General features: G+C 34.9%; 2 protein-coding genes across 10 annotated transcripts; both read left to right on the top strand.

Moving 5' to 3' along the window:
* Window positions 1-229: 229 nt before the first annotated feature.
* On the top strand, window positions 230-13,268 carry LOC103325401 (protein ROOT HAIR DEFECTIVE 3 homolog 2-like). 4 transcript variants are annotated; one of them, XM_008227554.3, is made up of 20 exons: window positions 259-577; window positions 688-754; window positions 2,199-2,301; window positions 3,040-3,107; window positions 3,318-3,381; window positions 3,459-3,527; window positions 3,632-3,679; window positions 5,222-5,284; window positions 9,456-9,512; window positions 9,672-9,830; window positions 10,385-10,453; window positions 10,545-10,639; window positions 10,784-10,865; window positions 10,977-11,139; window positions 11,246-11,364; window positions 11,535-11,797; window positions 11,880-11,976; window positions 12,079-12,225; window positions 12,407-12,511; window positions 12,885-13,268. In XM_008227554.3, exons 1-20 carry the CDS (start codon window positions 424-426, stop codon window positions 13,002-13,004), a joined length of 2,112 nt encoding a protein of 703 aa, XP_008225776.2. In that variant the 5' UTR covers window positions 259-423; the 3' UTR covers window positions 13,005-13,268. The 4 variants fall into 4 exon arrangements, with proteins under 4 accessions (XP_088905452.1, XP_088905453.1, XP_088905451.1 ...); XM_089049326.1 differs by lacking the exon at window positions 12,885-13,268 and having other exon boundaries at window positions 230-577; window positions 12,390-12,511; XM_089049325.1 differs by lacking the exon at window positions 5,222-5,284 and having other exon boundaries at window positions 258-577.
* A 144-nt stretch (window positions 13,269-13,412) lies between these two features.
* Window positions 13,413-22,439, top strand: LOC148918590 (uncharacterized). Of its 6 annotated transcripts, none has more exons than XM_089049329.1 (7): window positions 13,413-15,436; window positions 15,959-15,993; window positions 16,244-16,436; window positions 18,018-18,051; window positions 21,576-21,885; window positions 21,987-22,063; window positions 22,233-22,439. In XM_089049329.1, exons 2-5 carry the CDS (start codon window positions 15,965-15,967, stop codon window positions 21,797-21,799), a joined length of 480 nt encoding a protein of 159 aa, XP_088905455.1. In that variant the 5' UTR covers window positions 13,413-15,436; window positions 15,959-15,964; the 3' UTR covers window positions 21,800-21,885; window positions 21,987-22,063; window positions 22,233-22,439. The 6 variants fall into 6 exon arrangements, with proteins under 6 accessions (XP_088905455.1, XP_088905457.1, XP_088905459.1 ...); XM_089049331.1 differs by having other exon boundaries at window positions 22,224-22,439; XM_089049333.1 differs by having other exon boundaries at window positions 18,031-18,051; window positions 21,987-22,439.
* The last annotated feature ends 1,555 nt before the right edge of the window (window positions 22,440-23,994 follow it).

The raw sequence follows: 23,994 nt of genomic DNA, 5'->3' as shown, positions 1-23,994 counted from the left end.
CCTCTCTTCTCTACCGACACTCTCTCCCTTTCTTCTTCTTTTCTCTCTCTCTCTCTCTCTCTCTCTCTCTCTCTCTCTCATTTTCTTCTCTGTCTTCTTTCCCTCCCTGTCACTTTCGTTCTCTCCTTTACTATCTTTTTTTTACTCCTCTCTTTTCTCTCTCTCTTTCTCCGTACCGTGCCCACGCCCAAGGAAGCCACGTGGGTCGACTCTTGTAATGTCTCTGTTTTCGGCCTTCCAATTATTTTGGTTGGTGAGCAGACCAACTAGAATAGACGCAGAGCACTGAGCTCTTATTCATTATTTCTCTCTCTCTCTCTCTCTCTCTCTCTCTCTCTCGTCTTTGCATATTAATCTCTTGGAGTAATTTGCTGCTAGTATTATCAAAATTCCAACAATATCTAGGGCTCATAAGTTGAGAGGATGGTGAAGGATGAAGATTGCTGTGCCACGCATCTCATCGACGGCGACGGCGAATTCAATGTTGCAGGGGTCGACAGCTTCGTAAAGAAAGTTAAGCTCGCTGAGTGTGGGATCTACTATGTGGTTGTTGCCATCATGGGTCCTCAGAGTAGCGGTAACTAAATTAAGCCGTTTTAATTAAAGTATATTTAATTAATAGGGCCCTAATTAATAATTAGCATCTTTAACAATCAATTGGTTGGTTGCTTATGGAATCGATGACAGGAAAGAGCACATTACTGAACCATCTCTTCCGCACTAACTTCAGAGAGATGGATGCATGCGATGGAAGGTTAGTTAACTATTTTCTAGAAAAATTGGATTTTTCCTTCAAAAAAAAATATATATATATATATATATATATATAAACTATTGAGGACACCTTTGTAGGGTCCAATCCGGATTGTATTTGATAATTCAAACCATCTATTTTATAGATACTCATTCAAAGATCATCTCTACAAAAAAATCACTTGAATCCAATATTATTTGACCACTCAATTGAGTTATTGAAATTTTAGTACTTTCTTGAAGTACCGTGTACATTGATTTTGTAGGATACAATTGGATATCTAAACAGTTTCCAATTTGTCTAATTTTTTGTAAGGACGATCTATAAATGAAGACCTAAAAAATAGATAATTTGGATTATTGGAAAATAATAATAATAATTTGTACGGTACCCTAATAGGTGTCCCTCAAATAAAATTATTTGAGGGATCTCTCAATAAAAGGGGACTGTACACACACACACACATATATATATATGGTTCCGCCCATGTCTAGGAGTTGTAAATGTCTTACAAAGTGAGTATAAACTTAAAAATGACCCCATATTTTGGGTGGGCTTTTGTAATTAACCCTTTTTTTCTTTCTTTACTGGAATATTTTACTTTGCTTTGCTCCTCACAAGATTAGTTGCAATATGTGAGCTTGGTTTCCCTTTTACGGTACGGGAGAGTGAGAGAGAGTATGAGCAGAGAGTCCAGGGAGGGGAGAAGGGAGAGAAGAAAGAACGAGAACAAAAAAAAAAAAAAAAATGAAATATATAATTTTACAAAAATATCCTTTTTTATCGGGTTAATGAGTATTCGCAGATAACACTGACACAACCCGTTAGGTTAACATGTGACTGATGGGTCACCTGTTTTCAACCTGGCTCATTGAGCCCAACACAAATAGTGATTTTTTCATGCGAATTAGTCTATGTTCTTGAGCAAGCCAGGTATAGAGATGGGCACGTATTTATATGCTTGCGGGGACGAAAAAAAAACATACCATATGTAGATGCACACATATATAATCTTGTTGCACACGTATTATTTATATGCACATGTGTTTTATGTTTGACAATTTTTGAGACTTGAAGGGGTTTTGTGAAAACACAAAAAACCTCATGAAACATGGGAACATTTAAATTAGGGACAGCAGATTCAGTCTCACAAAAACCATGGTAGTCACCCAACTCCAAAAGGGGTGGCGGCTAGGGGTTTTGTCTATTTTTTTTTAATTATTTTTTTTGCCTTTCTGCTTCTTATTATAATTATCTGTTGTGAAAGTAGTTCTTGTATCTATCTTAGTGTACCTACTTTTCCATTTTGTTACAAAAAATTCTAATAAATTTTCCAACACATTTTGCGTTATGTTCTGCTGGGCACAAGTGATATGTATGCATGCACGCATATACATGCACGAGTATGTGAGCAGCTAAATATGCATGTGCAATTAAATTTCAGGAGCCGAACAACCAAGGGAGTTTGGATAGCCAAGTGTGTTGGCATTGAGCCTTGCACCATCGCCATAGATTTGGAGGGCACTGATGGTAGGGAAAGAGGGGAGGTACGTACTACGTACTTGTAAAATTCCTATTTCTTTTTTACTTTTTTGTATAAATTTTTTAGTAAGAGAACATTATTCTCTCTCAATATATATTGAGAGAAATTATATTGAGAGGGTGTATACATATATACATTTGTACACTCTGAAACCCTCTTAGAAATTTTACAAGAAGTTTCTAAAATAAGAGTTATTTACACTAACACTCCCTGAGATTTTCAGTGTTTTCACAAAATCTCTTGATGGTTTAAAAAATTACATGAACACCCCCTAAGGTTTCAATGTTTATTTTCACAAAACTCGTTTTCATTAGTTGTCCACCCAAAATTTGATGACTTTATGCATAAAAAATTTTAAAATTAACAAAATTAACCTCAATGAATGTATGTATGCAATATAATCTTAAAGGGTAACTTTGTCATTTGGAGAAATTTCTTGATATAAAATCATAAATCTTTTGATGAAAAATAAATGAAAGTGGATTTTGTGAAAACAATTTAAGACCTAAAGGGGTGTTCGTGTAATGGTTAAAACCTCAAGGGGGGTTTTGTAAAAACACCATAAACCTTAGGTGTGTAAATAACTTTCTAGGCTTTTTCGTTACGAGAGATGCTCTTAATCTACTAAAAAAAATTAAATCTTTAATGTATAATTTTGTTGTGTAGCATATATGTTAGATATAGTTGAAATCTTATATGTGGTTGTTCTTCATAATTCCTCTGCAATTCTATTGTTTTCCAGAATGTTACTTTCGAGAAGCAAAGCGCTCTATTTGCGCTTGCAATTTCAGACATTGTGCTCATAAATATGTAAGTTGACTGTTAGTTATTGTTGTTTTTAGGAATTAGCTCCATCATCTTAATTTGTTTAACTAGTTAGTACGTAACGTCATATATAATTCAATTTGGCAATGGGTATTATATTATCTAAGTTCTACAAAAAAAAAAGAAGTAAAAATATAAAACACACACAGTAATAAAAACAATAAATTACATTTAACCATTAAGTATTTTTCACAGGTGGTGCAATGATGTTGGTCGGGAGCATGCTGCGAACAAACCTTTACTAAGAACAGTTTTTGAGGTACTGTCTAGTCCACCTTAATACGTCGTCGTTTGTGGTTTTATTTCTGAATGCGCCAATACAATATCAATGTATAGATGATGATGCGCATATTCAGCCCCCGTAAACGGACGCTACTATTTGTCATACGTGATACGTCACTAAAGGTATGGGTTTACTGTGTGAGCTGCTTACTATTTCTCATACCTAGCTAATAAATATTTTTGTTCAACATTAGTAATTCATTACTTCTGTCTTGTCATTTGTTCAGACCCCATTCGAAAAGCTAGAGTTTATTTTAAGGGAAGATATTCAAAAGGTAATTTTGTCTTGATCAGCTTTATTTTGTTTTATATATATATATATATATATATATATATGTTGAGTGACTTGAGATCCTAGTAGGCGTGGACGCGTTCCAGTTCGATTTAGTTTTTGTCCAAAATTGGAATTAGATTTGGAACCGAACATGTTAACAAGTCTGATTTGGTTCTTGATGAAAACTACTCAAAAAATCGAACAAATCCGAACTGCCTAGGTTCAGTTTTATTGTATATAATGTCTTTCTAGAAATAAAAGAATCAAATAAACCATACTAGTTCATAGTGCTATTGACTAATTTTCAATAAACTTTAATATAAAACAAAAACATAATAAATGCAACCGAAAAACACATTATCAAAATGAAGCGAGAAAAAGAGAAAGAAGTCGGAGAGGAAGAGAGAAAAGGAGATGGGGAGAGAATAAATAGAAGAAGAAGACGAAGTGGCGGCTAGTTTTTTTCAGGAGAGAAAAGAGAAGAGAACAAAGTGGGTAGAGAAGGAAAAAGGGGGAGAAAAAGAAGAGAGAAGACCACCTGCTGACAACGAGAGAAAAAGAAAAGCATTCTTTTTGTATTGGAAGTCTTTTCTGTTTTTTTTTCTTTTTTTTAAAATATTGTTTATCAAAGAGAAAATTCAATTGTATACTAAAAAACATTGACATGGCATCTAAAGTATTAATTCTAAGAAGATAACAAACTAATATGTTAAAAACAAAACTAAAATGGATAAAAGCAACACTAAAACTAATAGGCCACATGAGCACATTAACCATAACCCCAAACAAAACCCACAAACCCAACATAATCGAAACCCAACCTGTGGGCCTAAATGAACCTTACCACCATCACTCGAAGAAGCGTCATTGTGGTCTCACCCACCACCGCATCCTTAATAAATCTGAGGAAAATATGATTTCCAACAATTTACTTGCACATAAGAGCAAATAAATAAATAAAAATAGCAACATTGTCAAATATGATGTATAACCAAATTTAGAGAACATAAACAGTGTTAGAAAGCGAATTTTAAGATAAGAATTTGATTGAGAACATAGCCTAAAAGGAAGTGAAGGGGAACCTCAAGCCGGTTCAAAGGCTCGAGGCTGAAGTTGGACGTGGAGTTAGAACTGAAGTTGGGCTCGGATTGGCCTAATTTTATATTAAGGAAAATATATATTTACATTCAAGCTGGTCTGATGCATCACGGTTTTCGAGGAGGGAGAATCGGAACTCGTTGGGTTCCATTTTTGGGTTTTTGTTGATGTTTTAGTCAACTCGGGTTTTTTTTTTTTTTTCATTTTTCCAGAGCTTTCCTCAACTCAGTTCAGCCCGATATTGTGGTTCTCCGATCCTTATGCGCACCCCTAGATCCTAGCACGTGTGATGGTTGTGCCAAATATCACATTTGAAATATGTGGGTTGCTCGATATAATGATACGCAAACTAAAATCAAATTGGTTATGGATAAAGATGCACAAAATTCAATTGTTTGCAGAAATATATGTGATATATTACTCAAATTGTAAAAAATTAATGCAGATATGGGATGCAGTTGCGAGGCCTCAAGCGCATAAGTCCACCTTGCTCAGTGACATTTTTAATGTGAGATCTTTTACATAATTATCTTTTATATATATAAAGTATAGAAATTCTCCTATGCAGACATCCGAATATTATTATAATGAGGAGGTCATGTATTTTTTACTATCCCTCCATGTTTTCCTCCTTGTTTACAATAACATTCGCATGATAATAGTGTGCGGATATCCGGATGAGAGAATAGTAAAGGATCCAGGAATTTTCTCTTCGGGGGTCAAAGTATAAAAGCCCACAATTTTTTTAGACAAATCTAAAATGTACCTTATTATTATTAACCAATCTATAAAGATTCAACCAATAAAATAAGCAACTTTAAACTTATCACCATACAATCAACAATTAATGTAGTTTATTGAGGAAGAAAATTATTATCTGAAAATTATTTGCGTGCCCAATAGATAATCCACATAAAAATGCTTTAATACTTTCTTAGTGAAAGCTGATTGGTGGGCAAGAATCTCGTTGGCATAATGCTCGATCTTCAGGTTGAGACAAATATTTCTTGAACTCTTCAGGAGTTTTAACCAATTATTAACTCTTCACGAGTTTTAATCAAATATGAACTTTGTAGGAGTTTTGATCAACTATCAACTCTTTAAGAGTTGTAATGTGTTGCAACCATATCATAATGAATGTACTCACTGTGGCAATTTATACATATTAGTATTGAGTACAAAATTTGTGCTTCAGGCACATGTTCTTTAGGGACTTACTTCATGCAATTTGAATCATTTTGGGATTTTATTTAAGGGATTACACTTCATGACACACTATATAGCTTTGTAGCAAGCTATTTGTTCCTCTTATACATCTTTAGGGAATCGCTTCTAACGATATGCTCCGTTTATTTATTAACCCTTAAAGATAGCATGTTTGCCTCCGCAAATATGCAATAAGCTTATGTAAACATGGAGAACCTAATATTTCTTTATTTCTCCTAGAAACGTTGTGTTATATAAAGTGAGTGTATTTCACTTTATTTCGAACACCCATGTATAACCTTCAGGGTTAACATATTTTGGGGTTCGTAGTATTCTTCTAGTAAAGTTCTCGAAAGGATCACCGGAGAGGACATAGGCCCTTTGCCGAACATCTATAAATCTTTGTATTCTTGTGTGTTTGCTTTATCTATCTTATGGTGTGTGTGTTTATTCTTCTTCGGTGTGCACGTCGTATAGTCCATCGGTAACAACATAACCAAATAGTCTAGTAACAATTGTGCCTAAGTATTTCAATATTCTCTTCGCTGCTCCGTAGTGTATCTGGCTTTAAGGTGTGTTGAATGATCTGCTTCCCAGGTTGTTTTCGTTGTCTACGAAGCAACATTTGTGCAATTCTAATTTTGTGGAGCTTTCCGTTGTTCCTTATAGTTGGGACTTTGGTTTAGAAGGAATCTGAACGAGGGAGATTTCGTTAGGTTCTTAGGCTTCTGGTCATTTTGGATTAAGTTAGATTGTCTCTTGTCAGACTAGACATGAGATGGTGGGAACTTGAAGAGTCATGGTCTTTCTCGTGTAAATCTTTTCACTCTTATCTCCATTCTAATGGTAGGCTGGAGTCTTTCCTTCGTTTCTCTCAAATTTGGAAGGCAAAATCTCCGCCCAAGGTTAAAGTTCTCGTGTGACTGATGGGCATAAAGTAAACACTTGTGACCTCCTTCAAATTCAACACTTGACTGAGGAAAATGCGGATCACCTCTTCCTTCATTATCCTTATTCTCTTAAGCTGTGGTGGACCTTGTTGAGGGATATTGACGTTGTCTACGTTATTTCTAAGGTCTCGTTTGGTTCATGGGAAAGGAGACTTGGGGATGGAAAATCAATTGTTTTCCTATGTTTAGTAAGTACAGGCATGGGAAATCGTTGCCTGGCCCATGGGAAAGTAGGAGGAAAGTGAAGTCATCCTCCCAACTTGGGTTTTGTTTTCCCTCCTCATGGGAAAGTTTGGGAAAATGAGCCAATATTAAATAAACATTTTTCATGATAATTTTGTCCCCATTAACAATTTAGAATTACAATATATCATTAAATGCATCCTTTTTTTATTTGATTTAATATTAGTATAATTAAAAATTTATACAAACTTTGTTTTCCATTCCTCCTACTCAAAACAAACATGGGAAAGAAAATAAAGTAATATCTCTCAGTTACTTTCCTAGCATTACCAAATGTGGGAAATAAATGTTCCATTTTTCATTCCTTAGGAAATGACATGAGAAATGATTTCCCTCAAATTCATTTTGTGAACCAAACGGGACCTAAGGGTTGTTTTGATCTTCTCAAGCCTTCCCCAATCATAGGGTCTAAACCCAAAAAATCCCAAAATTTGCCCCAAATCTATCTCCAAGCCATGCACAGGTGGAATTTGGGTCATACTGGAATTTTGGGGGATATTTGGCCCAACTTTTCACTTCAGGTAAAAATTTGGTGGACCCTAACTCTACGTCAACTGTAGCCCACGTGAAAGGAAAAGCCAACGGCCTGGGACTACATAAGGTTGTCTGCCACTCCATTCATTCTGCGTGAAAAGTGGTTTCATTAGAAAGATGAGGTTACCTTTTAAAGAATAAATAAATAAAATTGCAACGGCTATAGATCAAACGACCATGATTATTTTTAGGCAATCTCTATGGGAAAATTTTACATCCAATGGCAGAAATTTCAATCCAACGATCAAAGTAATTTTTATAATTAATCTAAATCAGATCTAACCCCCAAAAATAATCACAAACTCTATAAATACCCATTCATTTGTTAAATAATCCACCAAAACCATTTTTTTGCTTTCTCCCTTTGTTATACCTGTTCATTCTCCTTCTTACAATGAATTCATGTAGGAAGGCTATACAAAATTTATTCATGATGATTTTGATGGTGAACTTCGTCAACAGAAGGTTGCAATGGCCGTTCAATACCATACATTTTTGTTTGAGCAATATGCTCAACAATCCCAACATCGTGGTTCTGTTGAATACAAGAATAGGAAGAGAGAAAAAAATCATAAGAATCACATGGAGGACAACTTATGTGAAAGACCACTTTGTCTCCTAGTGGACTTTCTCATGCGGTTCCACATTCAAAGAGATCTTTTCTTTCGTATCTTGAATGATATTCCACATGAGACATATTTTGTCCATGACATAAACGTTTGTGGAAGAAAAGTGTCTATCCCCAAAACGTAAGCTCACTATGTTTTTCGAATGCTCGCATATGGATGCTCGACAAACTCCACCGACGAGTACTGTAGATTAATCCACACCAATTAAATGTTTGCGGAAGTTTTGTTCCTCTATTGTATGGCCAGTGGTACCTATGCTCCCCAATTCGGCCTTCCTTTACAAGCTTTTCACAAGGTGAGTCGTAGAGGATTCCAAGGCAAGTTAAGCAGTCTTGATTCCATCATTGGGAATAGAAGAACTGCCTCATTACTTGGGCATGCTAGTTTACTGTCCATAAGCTAAGCCAATTGTCATTCAGAGACTGTGGCCTCGTATGACACTTGGATATGACATGCCTTTTTCCTATCTCGTTTCCCGTTGTTCTATGATGTAGTCAATGGAGTGGCTTCCCAGATCCAATATATTGCCAATGGAAATGAATACAATATGGGCTATTACTTGGTTGATGGGATCTACTCTCATTGGGCCATGTTAGTTTAGACAATTTCGCAACCTGATACTCCAAAAGAAAGGTTCTTTGCCCAAAAATCAAGAGGCTTATAGGAAGGATGTTGAAAGAGCCTTCAGAATCCTTCACACTCAATGGGCAATTGTTAGGGATCCTATGCGTATGGGGCACAAGAAACAACTTCATTCAATGATGATGACGTGCATAATTTTTCACACTATGATTGTTGAGGTTTAGGATTTAGGGTTTAGGGTTGTTGTCTTGATTTGTTGCTTTGTCGCTGCCTTTTTTTTTTTTGGGTTGTTGATTCATTCTAAGGGGAGGGGTTACCCACAATGGGATTTGAACTGGTGCCATGGGGTTGTCAGCTGTCTTGTTTGGGTGTGGGTGTTGACACACTGACAGTTGTTAGTGGATGCCCCCTATCCGGTTTTTGTTCTCGCTGGTTTGTTCTTAATAAAAGATCTTTTCATTAAAAAAAAAAGAAGAAGAAGAAAAAAAGAGCTTTATCTTGTCTCTGATTATAATTAATGCTGTTTGACATGAAGGTGGAAGTAGTTGCTTTGTCCAGTTATGAATACCAGGAGGAGAAGTTTATTGAGGAGGTACGTAACCCCTCTCTAGTACTATATATTTAGCATCTTCATTTTTTTTTTTTGGTCAATTATTTAGCATCTTCATTATTCTCTTAATAAAGAATTAAGTAATTGTAAAGTTTAGTGTGCATCCTGTGGTAATAATTGCGAGTTATGGCCTGTATGCAGGTTGCTCAACTGAGGCAGCGTTTTTCCAATACTATTTCACAAGGAGGGCTTGCTGGTGATAGAAGTAGTGTTATCCCTGCCTCTGGATTTTCTCTTAGTGCCCAGCAGATTTGGAAAGTAATCAAAGAAAACAGAGATTTGAATCTTCCTAATCACAAGGTTATTTGTTCCTTCTTCATTTTGTTTTAGACAAAGTTGATACGTCAAACTATAGAACACCTAAAAATAATGAAATATTACTCAAAATGCCACTCTGCTTTGTTTTCTATTAAAGGGCTGTTAAATTTAAGTTTAATGCCTTTGTTGTAATAGTGTAGTTGAGTTTCTGTCAAAAAGATGTCTTGAGACACTTTAACCATAAACTTGTTCTATCCTTGGTTGTATTATTGCTACTTTATTTGTACGGCTTAGATTAAGCCACATAGTCACTCTCATATGTGTGGCTTACCCGGTTCTTGGCTGAGTGATATAATCAGCCTTGACTTCTAATATTTAGCATTCTAAGACAATATACAAAATGTGTGCTCAAGATATCTCCCATATCACATTTTCTGGATTTTCTAACTTGAGAAGTATTTTATAGAAATTCCTTCCCTGTTTATTTGCTCTCTTTTATCTTGTGTGTGTGTGTGTGTTAGTTGAACCATAACCTCAAGATATCTCAAATTCCAACAAGGGCAACATAAAGTTTGGCTTTCCAAAAATGTAATTAGGTTATGGTTGCCACCATTCGTTGTGGAGAGATTGCCACCCAGAAATTCAATCAGTTGATGGAAAATAGGGTATGTTTTCTCTATTTTTGTGACGCTTCTATACTTCTGGACAGTATATATGATTTACTGGCCATTACTTACTTGAATGAACTTGGTTTAGGATTGGTTAGCATTGCAACAAGTAGCTGCCCAAAGTGGTCCTGTACAAGGTTCTGGTAAAAGGCTTAGATCAATTCTCGACGCCTATCTTTCTGAGTAGGTTCAATTCTACGATCTGGTGTAAATTTTGTACCATTATTTAATAAAATTCTGAAAGTATAACTCTGGCCCATGCTATCTACTGATCAGTACATGATCATTTGTGTGTTTGGCCTTTGATCTTGCTTATGCATCATATAGATATGATATGGAGACCATGGACTTTGACGAAGGTGTAAGGAACTCAACAAGAAAACAACTGTTGGAGTCAAAAGCATTTTATGTATGTCATTTGTCTCTCTCCCTCTCTAACTTATCAAAGAGTTTAGTTATGCTCAAAATCTTGCCTAATTTTTTCATCAAAAAATCTTGCTTAATTTCCTCTGAACTACAGCTTGTCCACGCTGCGTATGCTACTATCCTTGAACACCTGCGTTCCCTTGAAGAGCTTAAGGTGAAGCAGTCATTTAACGAAGAAGGATTATTTGATTCATCTGCTAGCACTAGTACAACAAGTTTTGAGGCTTCCATGCCTAAGTTTAGGCAAGGATGTGCAGGTAATAGCATTTGCGATTTTGTTGGTGATCAAGATCGCAATTTTGGCAAACACAACATCAATCTTTCTTGAGGTATGATATTTCCCATCCATGTTTGTGCTTTCAGATGCCACCATGCAGAAGGCTAATTTGGATTCTTCAATCGTTGGGAAAAAACTTCTATGTGATAAAGATGCAGATGCATCTCATAGCGCCAAGTTGTCAGAATTGAAAGTCAAGTATGAGGTAGTGTTATATATATATATATATATATCTTATGTTCATAACGTAGTCTTCTGTGTAATAACTTGTCAATGCGTATCCACAAGTTATTGACCCGTTTTATGAACATGTTGTCGACACATTATATTAAAATACGCGGAACATGTTATCGACCTTTTTTTTTTCTTTCTCAGAACCAACTTTCCACCTCTTTAACTGAAAAGGTCGATGAGGCTCTTCTTGAAGATGGTGGAAAAGACGTTTGGGCTCTAATAAGAGACATGCTTAAGTTTGAGGTTGCAAATGCAATATCAACGTTTTCAACTGAACTAGATGGACAGTTGGATGAGGAAACAATTTCGAAAATGAAGCAAAATTTAATGAACTGTGCAAGAAATGAGGTGGAGAAAAATGTAAGAGGCAAAGCTGATGAGGTTTTGACCCTCATGAAAAAACGGTAGCCAACTTGTCGATAAATTATCTTCATTTTTCTTTCTCATGTCGGTTGCTTATCACTTTTTTTAAAAACATTTGTCCAGGTTTGAAAGCGTCTTCGACAATGATAGTGATTTAAACCCTAGGGTTTTGAAAAATAAGAAAGCAATTAAAACTGCTACCAAGGATGCTCGTTCTGCTGTAATCACTAGAAACTTTTGCCCACGGAACTATAACAGTTTCCTGTATTTTATTGTTAGATACTTAATTTAGTGACCTAACTTTGTTATATGTTTGATGCAGTCTCTTAAACTTTTAGCAGTTTTGGCTGTCATTCGCTTAAATGAGATGCAAGACGATATTGAAAACGTTCTATTTTCTTCTTGCCTCAAGAAGGAAAAGAAGAAAAAAGACTCTATAGATCCTCTTGCCTCAAGGACTTGGAATGAGGTACTTCACCAGTTCTACTTTATCTTTGTTACTTTAATTTATTCAAATTGTTACCACATATTATACTTTGGGACCGAATTAATAACACTACATCGGTATGGTATGTGTGTTATGAATCCGAGACCAAACTGAAAAATTACTCACCAAACTGATTTCTCATGAAGAATTAACTCCGACTTAGGTCTCTTCAGAGGATACCCTAATCACACCACTTGAGTGCAAAAAGTTGTGGAATCAGTTCATAAAAGAGACTAAACATCATGTCCAGGAAGCTAAGAAAGAACTGGTATATTTTATATATAATGTCTCTTAACTAGCTTACATTTAAATTCAGTAATTTACCTGTTTTTGCGATTTATCATTTTACAATTTTGTATGTGGAATAAATGAATTCTTTTGTCGCTTGAGTTTTTGGAATGAACTGCTTTCTCTTTCTGTTTATATACTACTTTTAAATAAAACTTTGTGAAATTTGAAAATGATATAACCATATTTTCTTTTCTGAGTGTAATAACTAGTGTTTCATGTTTGATTAGTTTCAGGTGACGAGCCTAAGTCTCAACTTTGACCTGAAACTAAACAAAAATAATAATTTAACTGATTCCTATAATTGAAAACATTCTTTATTTTTAAGAAGAAAGTGGCTTTTGTATTTTCAGAAGGCTAGCAGCAAGTTGCATTATTTGCAAAAGACGGCGGTAGCTTTTCTGGTAGAAGGGATTGTCGCGGCTCTTGTTGCACTCCCATTTGCAGCAACCGACCGCTCAGGAGGAGGGTAAACAAAGGGGTAGACTCGACGCGACTGGATTGGATGGGACAGTAGGTACTTTATTTTGCGTGTTACAATTTGAGCTTTTATTACATTACATATGCCTTTTCGTGACTTTTGCTCTTGGTCACCGATGAGAGAGTTTGGTGACACAAATTATTAACTTTCCATAGCTGCAATTAAGAGCTGAACATCATGTCAAATTATAATATTTTATTATTTTGTTTGGTTTGATTGACAAATATTAATTCTTATATTTATATTTGTATGTGTATAGCTTGTGTATTATATTCCTCAAAAGAATAACAATTTCTAATTACCTCTCATTTTCCAAAAAATCATTTCAAGATTGTATTAGCCAAATTTACACCATATTGTTCAAACTCAACAGTATTTCCATCTACTACAAGAAAAACAGGTATTAGTAGCCACCCACTTGGTCACAGAAACTATCCTTTTTGGTCACTAAATGCAATCAGTGTCCAATTATTGGTGGTCACTGGGTGGTCACTAGAAGTTCGTCACAAATTCTATTTAGTGGCCATGTCAACTATTGGTCACTACAACACAAATAATTAGTGGCTATCCCTGTCTGGTCACTAATAAAAATGCTATTAGGGACCACAACTTTGGTCACTAAAGGGCTTACAATTTGGTCACCAAAGCATGCATTTTGGTCACTGAAACTGGGTCATGTGCCCACATTAGTGACCTACTTGCTTGGTCACGAATGTGTTTCAAAAAGTTGGTAACTAATTAGGTTTACCTCTCCATGTTTTTTATTTATTGTATTACAATATGAAATCACAATTAATTTCTTTTAAACAATGTTGTAGATAAAATTTAGAGATATTTAGTCAAATACTCATTCTTAGCACTAAAACTATAAATAAACCTTACACTATTTAATTTCTATAAACATACCCAAAAAAACCAAAAAAATGACAGCTGGCCCTATTGAATTTAATTTTAATTATTAAATTACTTCGATGTCCTATTGAGTGTTTTGGGCTTTTTTTTATAAGGTTTTTAGGTTGGGTTTGTTTTAAGAAATCAATGGCAGTTTTGTAATTTAAAAGAAGTTAAAAGCCTTTTTGTTATATTGTAAATGAGCTTTGGGTGTGTTTCTAAAGTCCATTTCATATAAGGGTTTTTTATAATTTGGGCTCCTATATTGGGTATTATAGTGAATCTCCCTAAAATTTATAGCATCAAATAATTCATTGCATTCAAAAGCAATCCATATATCTAACATTCTTCCAACAAATTCACAAGATGTCTCAAAAACAAAATTCTACATATTTAAGTTCAACCTAAATGTCAAGTGATTCCCAAAAACAAATAACATAAGATTCATCACTAGTAGATTGTCTTCTGCCTTTTATTCATCAGACCTGCATCAAACAAAGAATAATATCAGTTCTTACTTGGGATGCACTAAACCAGGAATTAACTAAATGCAAGAATCCAGAGCTAGCTAACGCATCTCTAATTAATTAGTTGCTGCATCAAGTCCTCAGATCCATATGCTAGAAATTTCTGATGCAAACAAAATTGGTCATGGTTTCCAAGTTTCCACACCAAGGCAAACCAAAGGCTAATAACTAAGAAGAATTTTAGAGCCTGCCCCAAGAAGCAAACTAATTAAGTTTCAAATGGCTGTTAATCTGTCAATACTAATCAGTAACCACTAATAGAGTCCCTAATAGCATTTCAAGTTACAATCAAGTAGAACACAACGTAATAGGAATAAGAGTAAAGAAAAAGCAAGAATGAAGATGAAAACAATTTAGGAATCAAACAGCCAGAGATCGAAGATTTCTTACCAGAGAAGCAGAGCATGTTTTGAATGCTCTGTATCTCTGGTTTTGTATTTTGGATCATTGATTGTATATTTTGTGTTATGAAAACAGTCAAGTTGTGGGATGGCCATACACAGCTAGCTTAAGCTGAGGAAAGTGGATTTGTGAAGTTGTGTATGATATTAATTCCTAATCTCAGCTAGCTTAAGCTTGTCTCATCTCACTCACTAGAACCATCTTTGCTACTTACTTGTAGGATCTACTATGTGGTTGTTGCCATCATGGGCCCTCAGAGTAGCGGTAACTAAATTAAGCCCTTTTTAATTAAAGTATATTTAATTAATAGGGCCCTAATTAATAATGGGAAATAGCCTTCTATGCCACCCTTTTGCTAATTTTAACTAAAAATACCACCCCTTCCCAATTTTTTTACAACTAACACCTTTAAATATAAAATTATTGCCCACTTATTGTACCCATATCAGTTTTTCAGAAATTGGCTTCTCTCTCTAACTCTGTTTGCTCTCTCTCTTCGGCCTGTCTCTCTCCCTCGTGAATCTCTCTCTCTTCGACGCAATCGTCTTTCTCCCTCAACGGTGGCTGTTCATCCAAGTTTAACTCCATCGTTGACATCCACGAGGTACTGTTCACAAACCTTTTCTTTGAAATTTGGGGTTTTTGTGAATTTGGTTTATGGTGTATGGATTTGTATGAAATTGGTTTAGGGGTTTCTTCCAAATTGGTTTATGGTTTTAGGGTTTAGAGGTTGCTCTAAAATTGGTTTAGGGTTTATGGGTTTGTATGAAATTGGTTTAGGGGTTTCTCTAGAGTCTAGGGTTTGGAATTGATGAGATATCTGATATGGGCTTCAGATTTCCCTAATTTATTTTTCTTTATTGTGATTGTGATTTTAGGTAAAGATTGGGTGATGGATTTTTATTTTGGGTCATCTTATATGGTTTTGAGATTGATATTTTTAGTTAAAATTATGAAATGGGTGGCATTTTAAGCTATTTTCCGTGATATATTGATAAACACAGTCACAGTGCTCCGCTCTCTCTCTCTCTCTCTCTCTCTCTCTGCTAGCTTTATGGTTTGTTTCTAGTTTATAGTTTTATTAGTTTATAAACGTCTCCCTTCTTCAATTCAAGCACTGTTTCAGGTTCAAATGGCATCCGATGCTGCCATTGTCACTTGGTATCTATCTGCTCTCTCTCATATTTTTCACTATGCTATTGTGGTATTGTGCTATTATGGTTGGTTGGTGAAGCACAGAGAGACACACACAGAGTAAAACACGTTTCATTGTATTTGTCTTACTACACACAGGGGCTCGGGTGAAGATGGACAATTGGGAATCGGGAACAAGGAGGAGAAGGAGTGGGTTCCGAATGTGACAAACCTTTTGGAACGGCTCCGAATGTGAACTCGAGTGTTCCTGGTGCAGGACATGCCATACAGGGTGGGTATGCGAATCAGGCAAGTATAAGCCCTGGAATGATGGGAAGCTATGGAAATCAAGGTGCAATGCAAGGTGGCTACCCGAACCCGCAGATAGGGCAAGGTGGTTCAGGAAGAGGGCAGCATGGTGTTGGGCAATCTGGTGGCGCTCCTTACTTGGGGCATTAGGTGCCCCTGAGGTATAACAAAATCACTCTTTTACTTGATAATTTGAGTTATTCTCACGCTCACACCACAACTGATCACAAAGTCACTCTTATACTATTCCTTTTTTGGTAGTCAAATACTATTTGTACTTTAGTAAGTTTAATTGAATGAGTGTAGAAGATTTAATTGTACAGGCTAATAGGAAATAGAACATCATTGCTTGAATCCTATTCATTTTGATTTACTAGGTTACTGAAGGCTATTAGGGTTTTCAAGTTTTAGATGCCATCTATAGTCAATGCAGGGGTGATTCCATTGCGAGGAAAGGCCTGGGGTATAATTTGTTGTGTGAAAACACATTGGCTTTTGGTTTTAGATGATAGAAACTTTGGCTTGCTGGGTATTTAGATTGATTTTCAAGAACTGAATAAGTGACTTTTCAATTGATCAAGGGAGTGTGCGTTCTTTTGAGCAATTCTTTTACAATTGTTAGGATCTTTTTCAATATTATTGCTTCTTTATTTTGTACAGCTCCTTAAGATGGATACTTTCTTGTCCAAGTTTTTGAATTTAAGCATTTTGAATTATCTAATGTTTTTGCAGCAAGTTGATATCATTCTTGCATTTAGAAATTAACTGCCGAGACCAGTTCGCCTTTGGACTTTGAAGTCTTAACTTGTATTCATTTTAAAGGGATTTTGGGTTTTAAACCTCTCTTTTGAAATTAGTTTTCATAATTTTTTATTAAATGTGCAGATCCCAAATAGCTGCATCAGTGTTTTTGTACTGGTCTGGTGATTCTTCTCAAGTTTAAAAGGAGCTGATGGTTACTACAAAGAGCAGAATCTTAAAACTGTCAAATGAAATTTCTGTTTTCCTTCCCTTTTCTGTCTTTTTCTTCTTCAAAGTACTGTAGTTTTTTTAATTTTATTTGTTTGAAAGCTCAAGAGTTTGAGAAATTCTCTTATAAACCTATCTGTGTTTTATGGAGTCGCGAGGTTGAACAAAAATACTTTTTAAATTCCCAATCCTATGGATTAAATGAACTTTATAATGTAGTTTTTCTTCTGCAATGCTCATTGTTAGCTTTGTTTATTAATGCTTTTTTATTGTTTTTTATTGGTTTTGAATAATATTCTTGTATTTAACACCACAATTTTATCATCTATAGTATATTTGATGGATCTTCCTAAAATGTGTTTTTGTCAGCTCTAAATGGTACTGAATGGTGCCCTATGAGTCTATGATATATTTGTGTGAAACTTCAGACCTCTTATGATTCGCTTTAGATGATAACATGATCTTATTGTTTACTGCAGTCCTTTTGGCAGGTAATGTGATGCAGGTTGTGAGGCCATAGAAAATATATTGTTCTTTTTTTTTGAGTTTTGAAGTAGGAGCTGTGATAGTTTTCAAGTAAATGCTTCTTAATATAAAATTTGGTTGCTTTTAAGCCGGATACCAAAAGATGGTTGCTTTTTAATTCATGTATATAACAACATCTAGGATATTTTATTTCTTCTGCTTCCATGTAGGGCTTTTATTTGGTTCTCTTGAGAGTGTTGAACTAGACCCCAGAGGTTACCTTTTTTATCATTCTAAGCGTACCAAAGTTGTTTGGTGCAGGTGGAAATGAGTATGGACAGTCACTACTACATTTTTCACTTTGAGCGACGAAGAGAATTTCGTCGCGCAAAATACATTATAGTCGCACAAATTTTAGCGCGACGAAACTGTCACAGCAGATTCCGTCACGCAAAGATCGTGGAGAAAGACTTTGCGCGACGAATTTTATTCGTCGCGCAAAGAGACTTTGCGCGATTTAACAAATATTAGTCGCCAAAGTCACTTTGTGCGACGAAACATATTGGTCGCGCAAAGTGACTTTGCGCGACGAGATTGGTCGCGCAAAGCAACTTTGCGCGATTTAAAATATTTGTCGCGCAGCGACTTTGCAACGAAAATATTAGTTGCGCAAAACTTTGCGCGATTTAAAATTTAAAAAATTTCTCGCGTCCCATTTTTGGTACCACCAAATTTTTATAGTTTTGTGACGAATATTAATGTCGCGCAAATATTTACGAGACGAAATATTTTGGTTTTTGATTTTTTGTTTTATTATTTCTTTAATATTAATTTAATTATATTAATTATTTCGAATTTTTAATTTTTAAATTTAATTTAATTGTATGATTTTTTTCGTTACTTTAATTTAAATTGATATTAATTTATTCAAATGTTTACTTTTTAAATTTAATTACTTTAATTTAAATTGACATATTCAAAATAAAATTACATATGAAAAATGGTGATCAAATTATCCAATAAATATATATATATAATATTCAAAATGTACACATAAATTAACAAAGTACAATAAAAAAAAGGGGATAATCTCCCCTAAAATTGTTGTACCACAAATCCAACCCAAACTTCAATCCCTCCCCTTTACTCAACCCCAAACCCCACACAAACTCAAAACTAACTCCAAAAATACATATTAATGAAAAAAAAATTAAAATATGGAGAGAATCTACCTTTTGGCAAGATTGAGAGTGAGTGAGAATGAGAGAGAGAAATGAGTGTGAGAGAATTAGAGAAGATAGTGATAGAGAGATGAGAGAGTGAGTGAGAGTGAGAGATAGTGAAAAGAGAGATGAGAGAGTGAGTGAGAGTGAGAGATAGTGAAGAGAGAGATGATGAGAGATTAAGTGAGAGGAGTGAGTGTGAGAGAAATGGTGGGATTTGGGGAGAGGGAAAGAGAGAGGAGAGGAAAGAGTAGAGAAAGACATTGAGAAAATGGTGGAGGAGTTATTTTCATTTTAAAAACCGTATCACTTTGCGCGACGAACGACATTGTTGGTCACGCAAAGTTTTGCGCGACGAAAAATATTGGAGTATTGGTCACGCAAAGTTTTGCGCGACGAATATTAGTATATTGGTCGCAAAAGTCAAAAAAATCCCGCGTCCCATTTTTGGTACCGCCCAAATTTTGAAATTTTTGCGCGAAAAAATACATATTGGTCTCGCAAAGTCTAAAAATTATATAAACAAATTCCGCGTCCCATTTTTGGTACCATGAAATTTTTTGTGATTTAAAATATATATTGGTCGCATAAAGCCTAAATTATTATTTTTTTTTTTCATCCCGCGTCCCATTTTTGGTACCCGACCAAATTTTTAGAGTTTTGGGCGACGAATTGTTGGTCGCGCAAACTTTTGAGAGACGAAAAATTGGTTCATAGCACGATATTTATAAAAATAATTGTTACGATTTAAAATATAAATAAGGTTAAAGCTACCTAATAAATGTATATACCAATTTCTTAAGTGTTATACATACAAAATAAATAAATTTAAAGCTACTTAATAAGTAAATAAATATGTATATATATACACACACCATTCAACGATCCAACCGTCAGACTTGTTTGTATATACTTCAAGATCGTATACCCCAAAAATCATAAAAAACAAACATTCGGAGATCTAGTAACGGGACAAAAAATTTCAACGGTTCTTAATGAAAAATCACGATTTAACGGTTATTTTAACTCCGATTTTGATGATTTTTTACAGCTACACTCCTTGACCCTATATGAATACAATGAACTAATTCGATCTTCAATTTAAAATATTTACACTAGTGGATACCACAAAATCTTATGTTATATTTAACAAAAGTATAAATAAACTCTTAATTGTTAGTGAATATATTGTTTTGATGGCATACGCATTCAAAAAACTAGTTTCAACGATCCAACCATCAAACTTATTTGTTTATACTTCGAGATCATATACGCCAAAAATCGCAAAAAATAAACATTCAGAGATCAAGTAACGGGACAAAACTTTTCGACGGTTATAATGAAAAATATTGATTCAACGGTTATTTTAACTCCGATTTTGATGATTTTTGCCGCTACACTCCTTTACCCTATATGAATACAATGACTGAATTTGATCTTCAATTTAAAATATTTACACTAGTGGATACCACAAAATCTTATGTTATATTTAACAAAAGTATAAATAAACTCTTAATTGTTAGTGAATATATTGTTTTGATGGCATACGCATTCTACGAAACTAGTTTGAACGATCCAACCGTCAAACTTGTTTGTTTATACTTCGAGATCATATACGCCAAAAATCGCAAAAAATAAACATTCAGAGATCAAGTAACGGGACAAAACTTTTCGACGGTTATAAATGAAAAATCATGATTCAACGGTTATTTTAACTCCGATTTTGATGATTTTTTACCGCTACACTCCTTTACCCTATATGAATACAATGACTGAATTTGATCTTCAATTTAAAATATTTACACTAGTGGATACCACAAAATCTTATGTTATATTTAACAAAAGTATAAATAAACTTTTAATTGTTAGTGAATATATTGTTTTGATGGCATACGCATTCTACGAAACTAGTTTGAACGATCCAACCGTCAAACTTGTTTGTTTATACTTCGAGATCATATACGCCAAAAATCCAAAAAATAAACATTCAGAGACCAAGTAATGGGACAAAACTTTTCGACGGTTATAAATGAAAAATCACAATTTAACGGTTATTTTAACTCCGATTTTGTTGATTTTTTATAGCTACACTCTTTGACCCTATATGAATACAATGAACTAATTCGATCGTCAATTTAAAAAATATATTTTCTAATAAAAACCCAATCCAAACAACAATAATATATTTTTCTAACAAAGATTTTAAAAAATAATTTTTTATTTTATTTATTTTTATAAGGAGTTTGCGCGACGAAGTTAATTGTTTCGTCGCGCAAAGTAGCTTTGCGTGACGAGTTGTGTTTCGTCGCGCAAAGTGTCTTTGAGCAACGAATCGCTTTTTCGTCGCGCAAAGTTACTTAGTGCGACGAATTTTTTTCGTCGCAAAGTTACTTTGAGCGACGAATTATTTTTCGTCGCGCAAAATTTGGTCGCAAGACTTTGAGCGACGACGTATTGTCGTCGCGCAAAAGTTGGTCGCGCAAAGTCACTTTGAGCGACGAATTATTTTTCGTCGCGCAAAAGTTGGTCGCGAAGGTTTTTAGCGACGGTTTTGAGTTTCGTCGCGCGAAGTGTCTTTGTGCGACGAATAATTTTTCGTCGCGCAAAATTTGGTCGCGCAAGGGTTATTTTGTAGTAGTGAGTGTAGTGAAGAACCTGAGCGGAAAGATGACACTGGTAGACCTTTGAGAAGGGATATAGTGATCCCTCAGCGCTGTGAAGGGTTCAAGACGATTAGTATGACTGAGAAGTTTAGTTGCAGAGCGAAAGATTTGTTTGAGATTTTGATGGATGAGAATAGATGGAAGGTTTTTAGTCAGAGCAATGCCAAGATAATGGGCAGATTAGCATTTTCGATGGGTCGGTGACGGGTACCAATTTGGAGTTGCAGAATGGGAGTTTGATTGTGCAGAAATGGAGATTTGGGAGTTGGCCAGATGGCATTGATTCAACGGTATGTCAAGTGTTTTTCTTTCTAGTGGGAATGAATTCTTGGTTGGTTTTAAATGGTTTTCTGATTTGTGGGTTGAGTATGTTTTGTTTGAATTTTTCCAGGTGAGGCTTATACTTGAAGAGCCTAAACCCGGGCTCACTTTGAAGCTAACACATTCACATATTCCTGAGGAAGACAGGTTGGTTTTGATTTGAACTTTTAATTAATGGGTTATTTTCAGTTTTAGTTTGATTGATTGGGAGTATGTGAGTTATATTGTTTTCTTTTCTTCTATGAAATGCTGATTGCTTTGTTTTGGTGCCTTTGGTAATGCATATATGGGAATGTGACTGGTGGAGAATGCACAGAGATGATGGCGGGATCTTATTTTCCAGAGGATACGGGTAGTTTTTGGTTTTGGAATTTGAGATAATTGAGTAGGGTTTCTCTTGAAAGTGTAGAATTTAATGATTTTGGAATTATGATTCAGATCTAATGTTTCCTATCAAAACAATTTGCTGAGTCTAATGTTACAATGTTTCGCAATGACATTGATAAATTGCTTTTCTTTAAAATGTGTTGTCAGTTCTCTCTCTATTTCAATAACTGAAAATCATTGTGGAATTTGGTGAGAAAGAGTTGTATCTGGTTTGTCTCATTGGGTTGATTTATTGCACTTTTACCATTTTTGTTTCTTTGTCTTAACTGTATTTACTTTTCATCACTGCTAGGAAAAAAAACAGATTTGTTTCTTACTGCATTGCAGAAGAGCTGTGTTTTTCACATATGTACTGCATTGGAGTTTCTTCTATCATCTAAATAGGTGCTACTGCATTGGAGTATGTTATTTACTTGTTTCATTGTTAGCAAATGAACATATGTATAATTGTTTATCTTCTTGTTACTTCTCAGCTGTTGATTCACAATTAACAATGGGGAAAAAGTATTAGAGGGATGAATGCATTATGTTGCTAGCAAGTATGGAAATTTGGTGTGGGTGTCGAATCCAAATAATTCCTAAATACCTCGGGAGATCAGTTTTAGAACATTAGATTAGAAACATCAAGGCCTTTTAGTAGTAATGATTGATTAGAAGTTATGTTTCAGGTTGCCAGTTGTGTCAGGGTTCTAGGATCTTGATGAGTAAGAGAAAACTTAGGTTTTGATGTATGTTTTTTATAGAGGGGGTTTAGGGTTGTATGATGCTATCCGATGCCCTGGGTTATCATCTTGTCTTGGTTATTGTCTTTGTAAACGAGTATGTTTTCTGTCATGTTGTGGATTGCTGGAACTTCCCACCTGAGGGCTTTGTTGTATGCTTGTAGCTGTAGTTGAGTTACCGGGCTTTGTTGTATGCTTGTAGCTGTAGTTGTGTTCCTTGATCCTATGGATCTTGCATCTGCTGCTAGTTATCAGGCTTCAGGATGAAGGTTTTAGGCTTGTTTGTAAAACAGTGCTGGTTATGTATGGTAAAAAGTGTTATGAATGTAGGTGAAGATTCAATCGATGAAATTAGGGTTACAAACTTATAAGTTGAGCATGTGCTTGGTGGCATTTGTAGCCAAACCATGAGATAGATGTTAATTTGCATTTGATGTTTGGTAGTATACAACAAAGGTGCTGGTTTGAATTACATTCATTGGTTGTTTTGTGCAAATTTTTGCATCATTTCTCACACTTCATCAAGTACAAGCCAGGCTTTATCTACACAAAAAAACAATGAAAGAGAACTTGTGCAATGCTTCCCTATACAATCAGATTACTCTTCCACAATGGAAAATCTTATATGAATTGTTGCCAATAAACCATATAAAAAAAAAATCTATAGCGTGAGGGTGAAATTCAGATATATAAGGATATTTCCACTCTTTCACAAGTAGGTAACCCTGTTGTGTACTACAATATCAAAATTAGTTGCAATTGATCACTTAAATTGGAAAAAGGTCATATTTTCCAATTTAATGTTGTCAAATTTATGACAAGGACACCGATCTTGCACCATCTTACAATTGCAGAGAGTAATTTTATTTTTTTCATAACAAAATATAATCGATACAAGCTCGGTGTAGAACTTGCCTTAAAATATAACCGATAAAAGCCCAAGTGTAGAACTTGTTTCTACAAAACTAC

Source organism: Prunus mume, linkage group LG3 (genome assembly GCF_029339155.1).
Source record: "Prunus mume cultivar Tortuosa linkage group LG3, ASM2933915v1, whole genome shotgun sequence".
Taxonomy (NCBI): domain Eukaryota; kingdom Viridiplantae; phylum Streptophyta; class Magnoliopsida; order Rosales; family Rosaceae; genus Prunus; species Prunus mume.
The sequence above is the reverse complement of the archived record's forward strand: the minus strand, read 5'-3'. Positions and strand labels throughout refer to the sequence as shown.

Excerpts from the sequence above, each read along its gene's own strand:
- LOC148918590 (XM_089049332.1), top strand. The coding sequence starts at position 15,965 with ATGGCATCCGATGCTGCCATTGTCACTTG. Across the intron at positions 15,994-16,243 it reads GATGCTGCCATTGTCACTTG|GACATGCCATACAGGGTGGG; the intron begins GTATCTATCTGC and ends TTCCTGGTGCAG. Across the intron at positions 18,052-21,575 it reads TGGAAATGAGTATGGACAGT|GTAGTGAAGAACCTGAGCGG; the intron begins CACTACTACATT and ends GTAGTAGTGAGT.
- LOC103325401 (XM_008227554.3), top strand. The coding sequence starts at position 424 with ATGGTGAAGGATGAAGATTGCTGTGCCACGCATCTCATCGACGGCGAC. Across the intron at positions 5,285-9,455 it reads TGCTCAGTGACATTTTTAAT|GTGGAAGTAGTTGCTTTGTC; the intron begins GTGAGATCTTTT and ends TTTGACATGAAG. Across the intron at positions 10,640-10,783 it reads CTCGACGCCTATCTTTCTGA|ATATGATATGGAGACCATGG; the intron begins GTAGGTTCAATT and ends TGCATCATATAG.